General features: G+C 43.0%; 1 protein-coding gene across 1 annotated transcript in view; it reads left to right on the forward strand.

The window, feature by feature from the left end:
* vax2 (ventral anterior homeobox 2) overlaps nt 1-14,064 on the forward strand; it is a 32,811-nt gene extending 18,747 nt beyond the window's left edge. Inside the window, exon 3 of the mRNA XM_014207058.3 lies at nt 2,988-14,064. Coding sequence (XP_014062533.1) covers nt 2,988-3,461 — 474 coding nt within the window. The 3' untranslated portion in view covers nt 3,462-14,064. The remainder of the gene's footprint in view (nt 1-2,987) is intronic.
* Nucleotides 14,065-19,970: the final 5,906 nt, after the last annotated feature.

Raw genomic sequence — 19,970 nt, forward strand, 5'->3', positions numbered from 1 at the left:
AATAAAAAGAAAAGATTAAGATGGGCAAAAGAACACAGACACTGGACAGAGGAACTCTGCCTAGAAGGCCAGCATCCCGGAGTCACCTCTTCACTGTTGACGTTGAGACTGGTGAGAGAGGGAGAGAGAGAGAATTAGAGGGAGCACACTTAAATTTACACAGGACGCTAGATAAGACAGGAGAATTACACCAGATATAACAGACTGTCCCTAGCCCCCCAGCACATAGACTATTATAGTATAGACACTGGAGGCTGAGACGGGGGGGGTCGGGAGACACTGGGGGGGGGATGTCAACAGACCACCAACTTACTACCCTGAGACAAGGCTGAGTATAGCCCACGAAGATCTCCTCCATTGCATGAGTTGCATGTTCAATAATAATTGTTAACATGATTTTTTTATCAAATCCTACACGTAATTATCTGTAAGATCCCTCAATAGAGTTGTGAATTTCAAGCACAGATTCAACCACAAAGACCAGGGAGGTTTTTCAATGCCTCGCAAAGATTTGCACCGATTGGTAGATGTGTAAATATAAAAACGTAGACGCTGAATATCCCTTTGAGCATGGTGAAGTTATTCATTAGGATTTGGTTGGTGTATCAATACACCCAGTCACTATAATGATACAGGCCTCCTTCCTAACTCAGTTGCTAGAGAAGAAGGAAATGATGGTGATTTTAAAACAGTTACAGAGTTTAATGGTTTTGATTATGAGAAAACTGAGGATGGATCAGCAACATTGTAATTACTCCACAATATTAACCCAAATGACAGAGTGAAAAGAACGGAGGCCTGTAGAGAATAAAAATATTCCAATCCTGTTTGCATGATCTTTTTGTCCTGAATACAAAGCGTTATGTTTGGGGCAAATTCTTATACAACAAATCACTGAGTTCCACTATAAAACACACAGGTTCATGACAGGTCACCCGTTGAATGGTGTCATGAGCAATACAATTCACCAGGCAAAACTTGATCATAAAATATAAATAACAACAGCTGCCTGGCGGAGCCACCATCACCGCGAGCACGGGGGAGCATGGGGAGTGACGCTTGGAGCAAGACCTACAACAACAAAAAACTATGATAGATGACAGCTCTGAACGCAGGGCGAACTATGTTTAGGACAGACGCCACTTAAAGGTGCTGCATGGTCAATCCAACGTCTGCATTGGCCGTGCGGCATTTGCGGCGATGTGGCCTCTGCAGAAGTCAGGGCATTCATACTTCTTGCGCTGTCGTGAAGGAAGTTGTCAAGAATGTGAGTTTGTGTTTATACAGGACCTCCCGCCTTCACCTACCGTCAACCAATCATGTAAATGCGGAGCTATACGGAGCCCTCCGCATTGTTACAATATTTGAGAGGCGCACGGAGACGTGGTATAGAGCTCAATTTGGCCCGCGTCACACCATCCATAAGGCGGCTCCGACCACATTTTCGGATCAAGCATAAATTGACTCAAAGAGTTGGCTCCGACCAGAGCGCTGCAGCTCAGACCTTCGCGGTTTGGACCGACAGCCTGCGTCTCGTGCTCCTGCTCCAGGATATCAAGGAGACAGAGGACGAAAACTGCAACGAAAGAGAGAGCATGGTTAGGGGATGCTCCAATCACAGGAGGAGGGTGATTAAAAAAAAAAAAAGGTTTATACAATTTAGCATAGACCATCTCCAAGTCACAGCACACACATGCAATCAATTAAGGGCAATCGGAAATGTATTAAGGTCAATCATTTGTGAGAGCATGCAAAGATTAGTGATAATTCAATTCATGGGCGAGCTCAAGTCCACCCTATGACGTGTGTGTGAGCAAAAGCATCTGATCTCCCCTGACCCCCCCCCCCCCCCCCCATTCCCTGTGTATTGTGTGTGTGTGGCACATGCCGTGCCCCCCCCCCCCCCCCTCCAACTCTACAGTACCACACACGCTATACATTAAACCACTCGCGCATCAATGAAACATCCAGAAACAAGGACAGTCAATGTTCAGTGAGCTACCCTCACGAATGGCACGCTGTGTGCTGTGTAGAGAAGTCTACTGTGTAGCCCTGCCTACCTACCACAGCACAACACTTCACTCTGTCCTTGCTTTGACTCAGTCGAAACAGGTTTAGGTAACACCAGCACCCCGTATACCCTTAAAAGCTATTGCTGGGCTTATAGTTTTGTCGTACTTGGGAAATGTGTTGTAAACTTTGCACTCATAGACAAAAAAACAGATTCACTAACTCTAACTTTCACTGGCTGACAAGGTCCCCATTCCATTCCAATCGCACACAGACTCCTCCCCCCTGTCTCGATCAGGCACCTTAGTGAGAGAGATGAGGGTAAAACCATCCAATCATGGTCAAACCCAGTCAGAAAAACAACAGTGTTGATCCAATGAGGTGTACTTTGGATTGCTTTTGTATGTATGATGCTTGTGTCTGTGGGTGTATGGATGGCGAGGCACTTTTGTATTGGGTGTCACCAACGTGTGCATATTGTGGCCATATCATGTGCTTTACCCTAGCTTCCACTGAAAGCCTTCAGTAATGTGTTGGGTAACTCTCTCAATTTGGAGCTGCCTTCTTGACAAAGACTCCCTTGAAAATGTGATATTTTAAATCTCAATGACGACTTCTGGATTAAAGTTTCATGCAACAGAATTAACTGAAATCCAGTGATGGCTAAGATGATCGGTGAGAATGAATCTGGGGCTGCCTAGCAGTTAAGAGCTTTGAGTCAGTAACCAAAAGGTCGCCGATTCGAATCCCTCAGCCAACTAGGTGAAAAATCTGTCAATATTCCCTTGAGCAAGGCCCTTAAACCCCAACTGCTCTGGATAAGTGACAAAATATAATGTGTTTGTATGGTTTTAACTGTACATCAGTAAGAGTTATTATTTATCCTGTTGTCAGCTGTTTTAGTGAACCAAACCATTTAATTAATAAAACCATGTTTTAACGCTTTAGCTTTTCTCTCCCTTCTTCTGTCCTTCCAGGTCAAAGTGTGGTTTCAGAACCGTCGTACCAAGCAGAAGAAAGACACAACCAAGGACTCTGACAAGCGCTCCTCCTCCACCTCCGAGTCGCTGGCCACCTGTAACATCCTGCGCCTCCTTGAGCAGGGGCGCCTCCTCTCCGCTCCGCCCCACAACCCCCTATTGGGCACCCACCACCCAGGAAACGGAGGCTCCTCCTCCTCGCCGGGTAGCAGCACACCACCAGGAAATGGCGTTCATGGGGTGGGCGGGACTTTCGGGCTGTCGTTGCCCTCCCTGGGTGGGACTCCGCCCTCGTCGCGTCTGGGCGTACCGCCGTCGCACTCACTGTGCTTCTCCATGCCGTTGCTAGGGGGTGCTCATCATGAACTGGCATCCGGGTATGGGTGCGGTTCCTCTGCGTTCGAACCCTACATGCGGCTAGACAGCATCTCCAAGGATGGCGATCTGACTGGGAAGAAGACAGTTTCCTAAGGGGCGGCTATTTGGGGTTTTGGGATGGGGTTGGGATGACTCCCCCCTCTCTCCCTCCATCGCTGCCTCTGGTCTACCACCACCTATCCACACACCAACACTGTTGTCCGTCATTGGTTGGATCACCAACATCATTGTCCAAGATTGGCTGACAAGGATGGACAGACAGACTGCTGGGAGGAGGTGCACCCCAGAAGGAGCAAGGCTATCCTTGCGCCGCCGTGTTGTGTCATTGGTTGCACCCTGTACCCACCCGTTCTCCAGCTACTTGCTAATGAATATCGTCTATAGATTGCATTGCAAGCAGTGCAACCAGTTACCCTTTCAATACATTACATACTTCCCAGCAAAATGACTAGGATTCTCATCATGTGTGGCAGCTTTCTGCCAGAACGTTCTACGTAAAATAATCATACACTTTAGCAGTTTCTAATATTAGTTCGTATTGTATAGTGTCCAACACTGATTCCTGTAAATTCTTTATTTGGTTGGTTGTGTGTGTGTGTGTGTTTTAAAATGTGGACAAATGGTGTGTAAACTAAAGCTAGTCTTAGGTCAAATCCATGCTAAGAAATATAAAAAGAAAAGGTACTGGGGATATGTCCTCGCCAAAGTAACGGGTTAGCGATAGCGCTGTTAGCTTCATCGCTGCTCTGCGCTACACCCTCACGTTGTTTTGTCGTACAATTAACTGGAGTAAATTCGAGGTCAACTTGATGAGCTTGACCCACTGACCTTTTCTCCCATGAGATGAACTCTTGATATGTAATTCACCAGTGAAGCAGTATCACTCTGCCCGCAGTACGCGTTACCATTGGCTACAGAGACTACTCTCTAGTTTAAAGCAAGCAGGTAACCCTGACGACCCCCGTTCAGATAATCTCAGAATGTTTTGAAACACAAAGGGTTTATCATCATGGGGGGTGGGGGATTTGTATTTGTTTTTAGTGTACATAAAATGCTACCCATCTATCCCGTACGTATACTACCACATCACCTGGTATTCACCACTCCTTCTCTTGTGGTTGAATGTTGATCACCTAGGTTTGGTGCGCATGCATGCATACACACACACACACACACACAGACACACACAGAGAATTCCTAACCGGTTCATATCAATACTTCTCGTGATGTGATGTTCTGATAGGTCAACACACACAGGTGCAGTATGCGTCATCGCTTTTTAACTGTTTTTAATGTAAATCTTTTCTCAGATTGGGACTTTCAAAGCCAGTTGCTTCTTTTTCCCTTCTCGTTGTTATTATTTAACAATGATATTTGGCTATTCCCTCCCAGACACTCTCCTGTGCACATAATTTACCTTTGATATAAAGCACTTTATGTTCCTAGAAGCTTTTCTACATTTTTCTCCCTTATTTCTGGTTGAAAGTATGTTCTCATGAAAGTTATTTGAGATCTTGAGATATCAGATATTCACAGGTTGTATCACAAATGTCACCCTTTTCCCCATATAGTGCACTACTAATCCTCCCTACAGTCACTCTCCCATAGGTACAGTTTTAAATGCAATGTATTCGGACTACCCATTGAGGTGGCAGGTAGCCTATTGGTTGGAGTGTTGGGCCAGTAACCGAAAGGTTGGTAGATCAAATTCCCGAGCCAAAAATCTGTCGTTCTGCCCCTAAACAAGGGAGTTAACCCACTGTTCCTAGGCCGTCATTGTAAATAAGAATTTGTTCTTAACTGACTTGTCTGGTAAAATTAAAAAGACAGCTTAAGAGTTAGTTACAGGTTCTGGATTCAGTTGTTGAACATACAGCGAAGCAGGAGGACACATGTTTTGATTTTTCCCAAAGAGACCTGAAGCTCTGAGCCGTATTGACTGTGACCAGACAACTTTTTTCCCTATGCTCTGGCCATTCATATTTTAATTCCATAAGTAATATCAGATTGCTTTTATTGTCAGTTGACTCTCTTCATGGAGTCACAATAGGCCACGTAGATAGAGACATCTTGAGCCCCCTATCTCTTCTTCTCGTGAGGTCCCTGGTTGCTACATGATGACATCAATAAAACATGGCTGACCTCATCCTCACAAATAAACGCTGAGGTAGGCTACGGTGTTTGGTCGTAATTTTCTCATGTTAAGCCTAACGTATATTAGGGATACACCGATATTACGTTTTTGGCCGATACCGATATCCAATATTTTCTTTTCCAAAAAACCCTATACCGATAACCGATATTTAACATTTTAGCGGCCTTTTAAGCATTCTTGTACAGTTAAATAGTTGAAACACACACACACACACACACACACTTGAGGTCAACCGATTATGATTTTTCAACGCCGATACCGATGCCGATTATTGGAGGACCAAAACAGCGGTACCGATTAATTCGGCCGATTTAATAAATAAAAGAAAAAAAGAAAAGAAAAAAATAAATACTGTATTTGTAATAATGACAATTACAACAATACTGAATGAACACTTATTTTAACTTAATATAATACATCAATAAAATCAATTTAGCCTCAAATAAATAATGAAACATGTTCAATTTGGTTTAAATAATACAAAACAAAGTGTTGGAGAACAAAGTAAAAGTGCAATATGTGCCATGTAAGAAAGCTAACGTTTAAGTGCCTTGTTCAGAACATGGGAACATATGAAAGCTGGTGGTTCCTTTTAACATGAGTCTTCAATATTCCCAGGTAAGAAGTTTTAGGTTGTAGTTATTATAGGAATTATAGGACTATTTCTCTATACGATTTGTATTTCATATACCTTTGACTATTGGATGTTCTTATAGGCACTTTAGTATTGCCAGTGTAACAGTATAGCTTCCGTCCCTCTCCTCGCTCCTACCTGGGCTCGAACCAGGAACACATTGACAACAGCCACCCTCGAAGCAGCGTTACCCATGCAGAGCAAGGGGAACAACTACTCCAAGTCTCAGAGCGAGTGACGTTGGAAACGCTATTAGCGCACACCCGGCTAACTAGCTAGCCATTTCACATCGGTTACACCAGCCTAATCTTGGGAGTTGATAGGCTTGAAGGGGTGGGTATAATTTGTGGAACGTTCCAACAGGAATCTGTTCCAAAAAAACGTAAAGTAAAAGGTTGCCAACCAACAACGCATACAAAGTAGCAACGCATACAAACCTAGCTAACTAGCTGCCGAATAGGCATCAACTCACCACGTAGCTTATTCTTAATGTTTGTCCATAGGCAACCAGAGTGAGGACAGACATTTTTTGGAATAAACGTGATGAGTGAAAAACGCAATGAAGTAGACCACTCCCTACCCGGTATCTTATTCTGCCGCTATACAACTTTGTGTGCGTTGTTTTTTGGCAACCTTGTTATTTATGAAGTTTTTGGAATAGATTCCTGTTGGAATGTTCCACAAATTATACCCACCCGGCTTGAAGTCATAAACAGCTTGAAGCACAGCGAAGAGCTGCTGGCAAAACGCACGAAAGTCCTGTTTGAATGAATGTTTACGAGCCTGCTGGTGCCTACCACCGCTCAGTCAGACTGCTCTATCAAATATCAAATCATAGACTTAATTATAACATAATAACACACAGAAATACGAGCCTTAGGTCATTAATATGGTAGAATCCGGAAACTATCATCTCGAAAACAAAAGTTTTTTCTTTCAGTGAAATACGGAACCGTTCCATATTTTATCTAATGGGTGGCATCCCTAAGTCTAAATATTCCTGTTACATTGCACAACCTTCAATGTTATGTCATAATTACGTAAAATTCTGTCAAATCAGTTCACAACAAGCCAGGCGGCCCAAACTGTTGCATATACCCTGACTGCGTGCAATGAACGCAAGATAAGTGACACAATTTCATGTTAGCAGGCAATATTAACTAAAGATGCAGGTTTAAAAATATATACTTGTGTATTGGTTTTAAAGAAAGGCATCGATGTTTATGGTTAGGTACATTGGTGCAACGACAGTGCTTTTTTCGCAAATGCGCTTGTTAAATCAACACCCGTTTGTCGAAGTAGGCTGTGATTCAATTAGAAATTAACAGGCACCGCATCGATTATATACAACGCAGGACACATTAGATAAACTAGTAATATCATCAACCATGTGTAGTTAACTAGTGATTATGTTAAGATTGATAGTTTTTTATAAGATAAGTTTAATGCTAGCTAGCAACTTAACTTGGCTTCTTGCTGCCCTCGCGTAACAGGTAGTCAGCCTGCCATGCAGGCTTCTCGTGGAGTGCAATGTAAGGCAGGTGGTTAGAGCGCTGGACTAGTAACCGGAAGGCTGCAAAAACGAATCCCCGAATCCCCCCTGAACAAGGCAGTTAACCCCCGTTCCTAGGCTGTCATTGAAAATAAGAATGTGTTCTTAATCTGACTTGCCTAGTTAAATAAAGGTGTAAAAAAAAAAGTAAAACAGTAAAACATAATCAAAACCTATTTCTTTCACTTACCTGCTGTGCTGTTTCGTTGTTCATTTGTTCAGTCATTTCATTCTCAACCAGGATTTCATCATACATGTCAAGCAGTGAAGTTTCAGCTCAGTCTGTCCATGGCGCCTCTTCCTCGGTGCGCACTGTCACTGTGTCCATTTCCATCTTGTCCAGCTGTGTCTAACATTTCACGTAAGCCCTGTTTCTTGTCTGCATCGAAGTAGTGGTCCTTGTACCTAGCATCGAGCATGGTGGCGACACAGTAAAGAGGCTCAGAGAGAATGCCACCAAATCACTTGTTCACAGCCTCTAGTAGAGTACTTTTTCAAGTTTTAACCCCACGGTCTGTGTCAGCAGTTTTGTTGAGCAGGCTTTTCCATGACATGATAGGGAGTATCACATCTGCTGCAGACGCAGTTGATGAGCTTATTTCTCAAGTCAGTTGTTCGAATGGAGCTAGGAGTGTGTTCATGTTTCCAAGTTTCAAACATATTCTCAAATGCCATTGAAATGGCAGCAGCGGTATGAGAACCAGCACATTCTTGAGCATGCAATACGGCTTTCCTCAGTACGAAATCCTCGTCGACCCACTGTGCCGTCAGACTGAGCATGCTCATGGGGCTGACATTGCTGGTCCAAATGTCAGTTATGACGCTAATAGCAGTGACGCCCATAGCAATCGATGTGCATTTCAACGATACCGTGTAACTCCGGTAGGGCTATGTCTGAAAAATACCACCTACTCGGTAGTGTGTACCGGGGCTTTAGGTGCTTGACCAGTCGGGGAAAGCCAACATCATCCACGACAGAGAACTGTTGATTGTCAAGGGCAATGAATTCCATTATCTTGGCGTCAATGGATTTCGCCTTTGAGCTGTCTCGCTGAAATTGTCCTACTCTTTCAAATGACTGCTTGACTTGAATTTGTTTAATTGTTGGAAGTGTGCGCTTATTTTTTTCCGCCTTTTTTCGCTGAACGTCTGGGGGTGATGCACTTTCAAATGAGTAATTAGGTTTGTGGTATTGAACGATTTCACTTTCTCCCCTCCTCGGGAAATAATAGCAGCGTAAACATTGCATATGGCCTTTTTGTTATCTTCCTTTGAAACATCAAAATAGATCCACACAGCAGACATTGTGGGCTCGGTTAGGAATGCTGTGTTGCACGTGTAGCGCTGTATTTTTCGTGGCGTCGTTATGTCATCTACCTATGTTATATAGGTATGCACGTCAGCTTTGACATCGGTTTTACGTTAAACTAGACATCGGGCCAATGCCGATGTTGGCATTTTTAGCTAAAATCGGCCGATTCCGATATGCTTACCAATATATCGTACATCCCTAATGTTTATGTTTCACGAAGCTATAGGCCTACAGTGTCGCAGTGCTGCTATTCAGAATGCTGTCTGGCGGCAATAATGTATTTACTTGTTCAGTAATTAAAGTGGGAAATTCAAACATTGAAGATTGTAAAATGAATTTTTCGATGCAACAGCATACTAATCAGTAACCAATAAATGATTGTTTGAATATACAACTGTCCTGTTAGGTCTATAGCCTACCTTAGCCTTCCTTGTGCTCTCTCGCAGCTTGGGTAAAACGTTTGTGCTGCTTAAAACCAGTCTATTAAAGCTCAATAATACAATCAGTCCACAGTCAAAACAACAGCTTACTAGGGATTGTTTCATTATGCAGGCAATGCAGTCTAGCCTACTAATAGCTCAATGTGGTCTCAGAGCATTTCGTATTGTTTTGTACGTAAAACCAAGACATCCATTTTTTTAACTAGGCAAGTCAGTTAAGAACAAATTCTTATTTACAATGACTGCCTACCCCTGACGATGCTGGGCCAATTGTGCGCCATCCTATGGGACTCCCAAACACAGCCAGATGTGATACAGCCTGGATTCAAACCAGGGACTGTAGGGATGCCTCTTGCACTAAGACGCAGTGCCTTAGGCCGCTGCGCCACTCAGGAGTCCTTTTAGCAGGATATGTTATGTTTGGTATGTATTAATTCGTGGATGTCCATCATCCATTTAATATGTTACAAATTGTACATTAAGTTACAAATTCCAATTTGTTGTAACTAATGTTAGCTAGTACTAGGGGTTATTTTTTTAACCTTTTATTTAATTAACTAGGCAAGTCAGTTAAGAACAAATTCTTATTTACAGTGACAGCCTACAGGGGAACAGTGGGTTAACTGCCTTGTTCAGGGGCAGAACAACATATTTTGACCTTGTCAGCTCAGGGATTCAATCCACCAACCTTTACAGTTACTGGCCCAATGCTCTAACCACTAGGCTACCTGCCACCCCAGTTAGGGTTAGGGGAAGGGTTAGCTAAAAGGGTTAGGGATAGGAGAAGGGTTAGCTAAAAGGGATAGGAGAAGGGTTAGCTAAAAGGGTTAGGGATAGGAGAAGGGTTAGCTAAAATGGTTAAGGTTAGGGTTAGGGGAAGGGTTAGCTAAAAGGCTTAGGGTTAGCGGAATGGTTAGCTAACACGCTAAGTAGCTGCGAAGTAGACAAAAAGTAGTAAGTAGTTGCAAAAATTCTGAAGTTGTCCGTGATGAGATTTGAACACACAACCTTTGCGTTGCTGACATTCACATTATACACTAACCCAACCACACCTGCTTCGTTTGTGCCTTAAGTAACCTTCTATCTTATGCAACCGTCCATACCAAATGTAACATATCACACTCATTTGACTGTTCTGGATTTACATTTACTATGTTACTTCCAGTCTGAGACCAGTATGTATAGCTATATACAGTATTTAGCTGGTAACCTATTTATATTACACATTGGAACTCGGACTACACGCTGACGGGGCTATCCGTCTCATCACTTGTAGGCTTACCAGTTTTTCACAGAAGGTGTGTTGCTCTCATAGAATTTGTTTTGATTTGAGCATCGCTGGGTCTCTGGCAGTCGTCAGCTTGTTTTTTTGGGGGGAGAGAAGGAGGAGAAACAGGGCCGGCGCTCTCACCAGAGGAACTGTCACTATTCTCACACAGGTCCTGTGTGGCTCAATTGGTAGCGCATGGTGTTTGCAACGCCAGGGTTGTGGGTTCGATTCCCACGGGGGGCCAGTATGGGTGGAAAAAAATGTATGAAATGTATGCATTCACTACTGTAAGTCGCTCTGGATAAGAGCGTCTGCTCAATGACTAAAATGTAAATGTAATTCTCGAGGGGAGGAAGAAGAAGAAGAGGAGGAGCAGGGCTACTGTCATTACCAGGCAGTGAGGTCTCTGTCAGGACTGGGAGGCTGCTAGTCCTAGCTAGCTGCTGCATAAGTAGGTCTACTAGCTTCCACCTGTGATGGTGTTTCATCAGTTGAGGATGAGGTGGTAGCTTTGCTGATATGGCTATCTCCTGTGCTTGACTTGGGCAGGAGCTCACCAGAGCTGAATACCAGCACCTCAAATCTTCTACTGCTAGAGCTCCTGTTCCTCTTATAGAATATTAGCTCAAAGGTATTGTGGAGCTACTGCACCTAGATATAAACAGTACTGGCATACAAATTGAGTACCGGTGCCTGTTTCAGTCCAAGTCAAGCACTGGTTATCTTCTGTAATTTGTCATGAGCTTGATCAGATAAAGCTTTTTTGCACTCTTTTTGTGCGCCACCTGTTCTTGCTTTTTGTTTATCCATCTTGAACAATGCACTCACTCTATGACCTGGAGAGTGAGTGCTGCGGGGGTGTCCACTAAGCCAATGTCCCTTTTTCGTTGCCGTAGTGTAGCACCGATTTGGGTCTTGTAGTTGTGGAAAGGTCTCTGTTTGTGTCTTGTTGCCGTGGTTCTACTGGGGCTGTTGTTGATCACAGTTTTTTTTCAATAAGCAACATCCATAATTCAAACCGTCCTCCATCAAATATTGAAGGGAGAGATGGACCTGAGAGGCAGCGAAGCAGGCAGGCAGGGAGGAAGCAACTTAGCTAGCTTCAAACTGCTACTACTCGGCTAGCTTCGCACCATTACTACTTGGCTAGCTTCACAGTCCTACTACTTGGCTAGCTTCACACCACTACTACTTGGCTAGCTTCACAGTCCTACTACTTGGCTCAAGTGGCTCTCACAGTCTCACGTTACAATTAGACATTCATCCATGTTTCTAAACATCACATTTTGAAGTTGTTGCAGACTTCACATTTCTAAGTGTTTAAGGTTAAAAGTTTAGGCATTAACTCTGGATTTTTAAGGTTAGGGTTAAGTTTAGGTGTTAACACTTACCTTAACCATTCAGAGTTAAGGTTTGTGATAGGTTTAAAATGAAACCTTTTTTTGCTAGATTTGAACTTCCAACCTTTGAAATCAGAGGCCAATGCCTATTTGAAGATAACATCGCTCACTGTTGCACTAGTGGCTGATTTCCACGTCATCTCCCAACGTCCTCGGACATGCATGGATGTCGAATACTGACTTGTATCACGGGTGACCTGGCTGACTTGGCTAGCTTCACACTTCTACTTTACTTCCTTTTTTGTTTCTTTCTATCTTTTCCCCCCAAAACTCTTTCAGTTGCTCCCCTGCAGCTTTTCCCAAGGCATTCTCTCTTCATACAGCGAGAGTGAGACACAGTAGCCTAGGTTTCGTTTTGGGTATTCCTTGAAATAATTACTGCGTTTCCTCTTGTAATGTCAAATGGTATTTTTTTCTTCAGGTCTCAGTATCTGGATCCAACTCCGATATTCACCCAGCACATCCCCTCAAAACATCCTCAGATAATAACTAACCTAGAAGAGAAGGAACGGTCATGTGACCCCCATATCTTTCAATAACAACTCCCGTTCCTTCAGGTGTACAGTCAGTCGTGTGTTTGTATTGCATGTTCAACAGACGCTATACTTGTTCAAATGCAGTGTTGTAACCACATGGAAAAGCAGCACAAAACTAAAAAGCTATATAGTGAATGTTACACTGAATAAGAGGCCATTCTCATGTTCAAAAACACACAATGCCTCATATGAAGAAAAAAAATTGTTCAAAGGCACCACATAAGAAAATCTAGCCCTTGGCCTTACTGGGTCGAAGATGATAATGCTTTCATAGCAAATAGTTCAGCATCAAACCGTTTCTCTCTTTCTATTTCTCTGGGCTCACTGACTGAATGGAATCGTTTATTTTGTGATGTGCAATCTCCTGACACCGTGCAGCACTGAAAATACAGCATCATATACAAAGAAACCCATGCCAGAGAGAATTGACTGGGGGTAAAGAATACCAGAGTTCAATTCCATTTAAAATCCCATCAATTCAGGAAGTACGCTATAAATCCGATTATTTTCAATGCTTTACAATTTGGATTTGGAATTTTCTTTAGTTTCTGAATTGAATAGCATTGAAATGAAACTGACCCCAACCCTGGAGAATACAGTAGTTCCCTCTCTTCCTTCAAGCTTTTCTTTCTTCCAGGGCCCATATTCCCAAAGTATCTCAGAGTAGGAATGCTGATCCTAGATCAGCACTCCTATTTTGAGACACTTTGTAAATACGGGCCCAGTTCTCTCTCTCACACTCTCACTCTGTCTCTCTCTCTCCATCTACATGGTGCTATTGTATCATGAGTTTGATGGTTTATGTCCTATGAGATTGTGTGGCAATGTTTCTTTATTTGAAAAAAAAAAACAATTATACAGAGGCAGTGTTTTGTTTTTACGCACAACTAAGGTTATATAGGCCATCCAAGGGTATATAGGCCATACAGTACAGTAATTCCTTTGGGCATTAAAGTTGTAACCTGATTCCAGATCTGTATGTGCTTAGGCCAACTATTATTTGTCATGCTGTTGGATAAAAGCACAAAGTGATCTGGGATCAGGCTAAGTAAAAGTTGTAATTGACCATGACGAGTTAACCGGCAACATTCTATTACTCACAGTGAAGAACAAACTCAATGTAAATATATAGGTCTTTGCACAACTATCTCCATGTCAGTACCATGTGATCTTTACTCAAAACAAAAAAGAATGATGGAAAAAATAACTTTATATATATATATGTTTTACAATTCTTTGTCTCTAACAAATTGCACTTATTTAAAGATCTTTTTTTTTGTGTGTTCTGGTTTGAAAGAGCTGTTTTCATGCTCTATGGCTTGAAAGGCCAAGATATTGTATAATATGTATATGTATTTGTATTCATATGCGTATAAATATATGTCTATGTAATTGTCTTTCTGTCCGTCTCTTCTTTGTATTCATCACAACACTTGACTTCTGAGCGGCGCAGCAGTCTAAGGCACTGCATTTCAGTGCTGGAAGTGTCACTACAGACACTCTGGTTCGAATCCATACTGTATCACATCCAGCCGTGATTGGGAGTCCCATAGGGCGGCACACAATTGGCCCAGGTTTGGCCGGTGTATGCCATCATTGTAAATAAAAATGTGTTCTTAACTGACTTTCCTCGTTAAATAAAAAAATATATAAAGAAAATACTTCATTTGTATGGAAAACCCACTGTTAAATATCAAGGCCTGTATGTAAGCTATAGCATTTGCTCAATGGGGAAACATATTTCATATTATACTGGTTGATAAGTTAGCCACTAGCTATACCCTCTCTGAATTACAAACTTCATTCATACATCATTGATGTCCTCTCCTCTCCTCGCTTCCTCCTTTCCAGTGACACAGGGACAATTGACTCCAGGATGCCAATTAAAATGATTGTAGCCTTTATTTGAGAGGGGAAAAGGAGAGAGGGCCAGGAGAAAGGAGAACAGATGGGTGGCCCGTTTCGCAAGGAAGGAGGGAAGGAAGGAGGGATGGATGGAGGGAGGGTGGTGGGGAGCTGGGTAGCCCTCCCTGTAGCAGTGGACGGAAGCAGAGAAGATAAACACTAATGGATTGTCGGGCCAGTGCAACAGGCTTGCATGCGGCTAAAGTTCTCATCGCAACTGCGCTTCACAGTGATGCTAAATCCGGAACATGGATATTATTGTAAAGTGTCGTAATCGGAATGATTAGAAAAATATTAGTATTAGCAAATGTAATCTTTGCTTGTATGTACTTTTCTTCGTTCTATGGTGTAGTGCTGTGTGTGTGTGTGTTTGTGTGTGTGTGTAGTCAGTTTAGTGCTATCCCACTGGGCACACACAGTTGATCAACGTTGTTTCAATGTAATTTGTCAATCTATTGCGACGTGGAATCAATGTGGAAAATACATTGGATTTGAAAAAATTTATCAACCAGTACTGTTTACGTCTAATTTCAACCAGCGTTGTAAACATTGAATTAGGGTAAAACTTCAACTTAAATTCATTGACTTAACCTGAATAACAGGTTTTTACATCAATCTGATTTCAACATAATCATCAGAACTATGTATACGTTAAAATTGTGTTGAAAATTACACAAAGAAATTTTAGAAATCATTTTATTCCTGTTATATATATATATCAGGTGGTTGAAATGATGTAGAACTTCATATTTGATTGGACATATTTGATTTTATCTTTCAATGTTGATAGTAAAATGGTATGTTTGAAAACGTCATTGTTTCAACGACATGCCATCAACCTAAATAAAGAGGTATATTGAAATGAAATGTGAAGCCCCAGTCCAACAGTTCCCGACTGAACATTTGACTCCTACTGGTATATGAGGGGTAATGCACTTCAGTGAGAACAAGTCTACCATCGAGATGCCTACCTCTATGTACCCTACTCAGATCCGGAAACGAGCTGTGTTTGATTCAGCTCAGACGTATTGTCAACACATGGATCAGCCTCGAAACTCATTTGCGTAGACTACATAAATCCCATTGAATAGTTGAAAGTAACTCCAATAACTTTTCTTAACCAAGCTGTATGTGAAAGTTAATTCGGAGTGAGGTTGGGTTTATGTACTGTAGGCAGGGCTGGATTAACGCAGGGGCATACCGGGGCTGAAGCTCCAGGGCCCAGGCCCGTTTTACAAAATAAATAAAGGAAATACTGTATATACAGTATATATTTTATATACAGTATATATTATATATTTAGTATATATATTGTATTTTTTTTATTGCAACTCCCAACCACAGGAGGACTCAGGAGCCCACTCTCAATGAGTGTAGACAGCCTGCTCCTGCCGCTCTGCTCATCATCACATGGGGAGGAGAGGAGGTAGGAGGCCCACGTGATTTATATGGGGGGGGCCCTGCCATGATTGGGTAACTGATTAATAAAAACAAAATAATAAACTGCATAACAAATAAATGTGACTGGTTAATTGTGTGAGTCAGGGCATGGGCCCAAGAGGGCAAAAAAAAAAAATATATATATCCATATTATAGTTTTTTATCCAACCACAGGAGCCCGCTCTCAATGTTCAAAGTACAGCAGTGAGCAAAATTTTGCTACAGAGGATCAATAGTTTATAAAAGGAAAACCGATTTAAGTTTTTATCACAAGCACATACAGGTATCTGCCAAAATAAAAGAAACGTCAACATAAAGTGTCTAAAAAAGGTATTTGGCCAACACGAGCTCCCAGAACAGCTTCAATGCGCCTTGGCATAGATTCTACAAGTAGACCTAAACCATGCCAGGAAAATGCACCCCACACCATAACATATACTTCCTATAACTGTTTACTCAAGTGTTCCCTTTATTTGGGCATTTACCTGTATGCTTACAGTCGGGAAGGCCGCAGTTTGGGCAGCATGCGCGCCAAATATACAGCTTGTTGTGTGTTGACCATAGACATAATAATGATATTAATAATACACTTTCACCTTTGGATATTGTCTTTTATACACTGCTCAAAAAAAAAAGGGAACACTTAAACAACACAATGTAACTCCAAGTCAATCACACTTCTGTGAAATCAAACTATCCACTTAGGAAGCAACACTGATTGACAATACATTTCACATGCTGTTGTGCAAATGGAATAGACAACAGGTGGAAATTATAGGCAATTAGCAAGACACCCCCAATAAAGGAGTGGTTCTGTAGGTGGGGACCACAGACCACTTCTCAGTTCCTATCCTTCCTGGCTGATGTTTTGGTCACTTTTGAATGCTGGCGGTGCTTTCACTCTAGTGGTAGCATGAGACGGAGTCTACAACCCACACAAGTGGCTCAGGTAGTGCAGCTCATCCAAGATGGCACTGTGGCAAGAAGGTTTGCTGTGTCTGTCAGCGTAGTGTCCAGAGCATGGAGGCGCTACCAGGAGACAGGCCAGTACATCAGGAGATGTGGAGGAGGCCGTAGGAGGGCAACAACCCAGCAGCAGGACCGCTACCTCCGCCTTTGTGCAAGGAGGAGCAGGAGGAGCACTGCCAGAGCCCTGCAAAATGACCTCCAGCAGGCCACAAATGTGCATGTGTCTGCTCAAACGGTCAGAAACAGACTCCATGAGGGTGGTATGAGGGCCCGATGTCCACAGGTGGGGGTTGTGCTTACAGCCCAACACCGTGCAGGACGTTTGGCATTTGCCAGAGAACACCAAGATTGGCAAATTCGCCACTGGCACCCTGTGCTCTTCACAGATGAAAGCAGGTTCACACTGAGCACATGTAATAGACGTGACAGAGTCTGGAGATGCCGTGGAGAACGTTCTGCTGCCTGCAACATCCTCCAGCATGACCGGTTTGGCGGTGGGTCAGTCATGGTGTGGGGTGGCATTTCTTTGGGGGGCCGCACAGCCCTCCATGTGCTCGCCAGAGGTAGCCTGACTGCCATTAGGTACCGAGATGAGATCCTCAGACCCCTTGTGAGACCATATGCTGGTGCGGTTGGCCCTGGGTTCCTCCTAATGCAAGACAATGCTAGACCTCATGTGGCTGGAGTGTGCCAGCAGTTCCTGCAAGAGGAAGGCATTGATGCTATGGACTGGCCCGCCCGTTCCCCAGACCTGAATCCAATTGAGCACATCTGGGACATCATGTCTCGCTCCATCCACCAACGCCACGTTGCACCACAGACTGTCTAGGAGTTGGCGGATGCTTTAGTCCAGGTCTGGGAGGAGATCCCTCAGGAGACCATCCGCCACCTCATCAGGAGCATGCCCAGGCATTGTAGGGAGGTCATACAGGCACGTGGAGGCCACACACACTACTGAGCCTCATTTTGACTTGTTTTAAGGACATTACATCAAAGTTGGATCAGCCTGTAGTGTGTTTTTCCACTTTAATTTTGAGTGTGACTCCAAATCCAGACCTCCATGGGTTGATAAATTGGATTTCCATTGATTATTTTTGTGTGATTTTGTTGTCAGCACTTTCAACTATGTACAGAAAAAAGTATTTAATAAGATTATTTCATTCATTCAGATCTAGGATGTGTTATTTTAGTGTTCCCTTTATTTTTTTTAGCAGTATATATTGTATTGGTAATATACAGTGTATATATACGATCCAAGCAAAATATATGATAGTACACCTATCTACATATGGAAATGATGGTGTCATTTGGGCAAATCAGACGTCAATGTAGCCTACATAAACCCAACCTCACTCCAAATTTACTTTCACACACTTGTGTAAGAAAAGTTAGAGGAGTTACTTTCAACTAGTCAGTGTTATTTAGGCAGTCTACCCAACTTAGTATGGAATCTGATCAATGTCTAAATGTGTTACCATGATAGCTAAGCCGAAATGAACACAACTTGTTTCTAAACTAAGAAGGGTATGTAGAGGTGAACATCTGGATGGTAGACTCAAATGAACTAAAGTGCATTATCAGTCACTGTTCAGGTAGAAATTGTTGCTGTTCCTTCACATTTTATTGAAAACCCCCCCCCCCAGATTTATTTAAGTTGCTTGCATGACGTTGAAACAAATTATTCAAAAATACCATTTTACTATCAACAAAATAAAATATGTCTAATCAAATCTAAAATTCAACATAATTTCAACCACACAATATACTCTATATTATACTATATATTGTGGAATTTTCAATGTATTTTTAACGTATACATAGTTTTGATGATTATGTTGAAATTAGATTGATGTAACAACCTGTTGTTTTCAATGTTCAGTGTTCACAACGTTGGTTGAAATGAGATGAAAACAGTACTGGTTGATTACTTTTTTCAAATCAAATGTATTTTCCAGGTTGATTCCACGTCGCAATACATTACCAAATTACATTGAAACAACATTGATTCAACCAGTATGTAGTCAGTTTAGGGCTGTGTGCATGGGTGTGTGCGTGTCAGTTAGCCTAGTGGTTAGAGAGACGAGCCGGAAAATGGAGGGTTTTGCCAGTTCGAATCCCAGGTCTGGCATGAAGTGAGCTCTTTACCATAGTTTTGCTGGTATCAAATCCTAGATGCCATTGCCTGCCGCTGTGCCCTTGAGCAAGGCACTTAACCCCCGCCCCCCCCCCCCACGACAACAATCGCTCCAATGGTGCTCAGTATGGCAATCCAATCTCTCCAACCCGTATGAGTCTATTTTGGAGGGGTTGGTTTAAAGCGTCAATAATTGTGTTCAACTGACAAATTAAGTGATCTTAATCTTACTGCTATGCATGTGTGTGTAGAACCTAGACCTTTAGCCACGCATCACTGTCCTGTCCACCCCCCGTCCGTCCACCCCCCCTCCCTAAAAGCAGCTCTGAGACCCATCAGGGCCCTGCACTAATTACGGTCACTAATTAGGGGTCGTCCAAGGCCAGGGACCTCTCCACACCTGCACGGTCATGTGACATTCAAAGAGGTGCGTGGGGTCAGAGGTGCGGGAAGGGAGGGGGAGATCAGCTGTGAAGGTCCTCTGGATTATAGAGAGAGACTTGAGGAAGTACATGTGTGTGTGTGTGTGTGTAAGGAGAGAGAGACAGGGGTTGAGGGAGCACCTCTTGGGGTTAATTGCCAGGTGACCTTAGTGGGCAGGACAGCCCTCACCCCTCCTCACCCCTCCCACACTCCTCCCTTAGGTTGCCTGCTTTTCTCAGCCCAGGGTGAAATTATGGCTGCTTGTTTTGACATGCTTCACACAAGAGGCTGACTGACTTAGCCCTACGAAAGAAAGAGCCCGGCTGCATTCCTGAGACCAGCCCGACCGACCAGGGCTCTCAACAGACAGGCAGGGCGGGAGGGGAGTGGGGGACCATTAGGGAATCTCTCACACACACACACGCACGCACG

The sequence above is a fragment of the Salmo salar genome, chromosome 07 (assembly GCF_965601325.2).
Source record: "Salmo salar chromosome 07, fSalSal1, whole genome shotgun sequence".
Classification (NCBI taxonomy): Eukaryota; Metazoa; Chordata; class Actinopteri; order Salmoniformes; family Salmonidae; genus Salmo; species Salmo salar.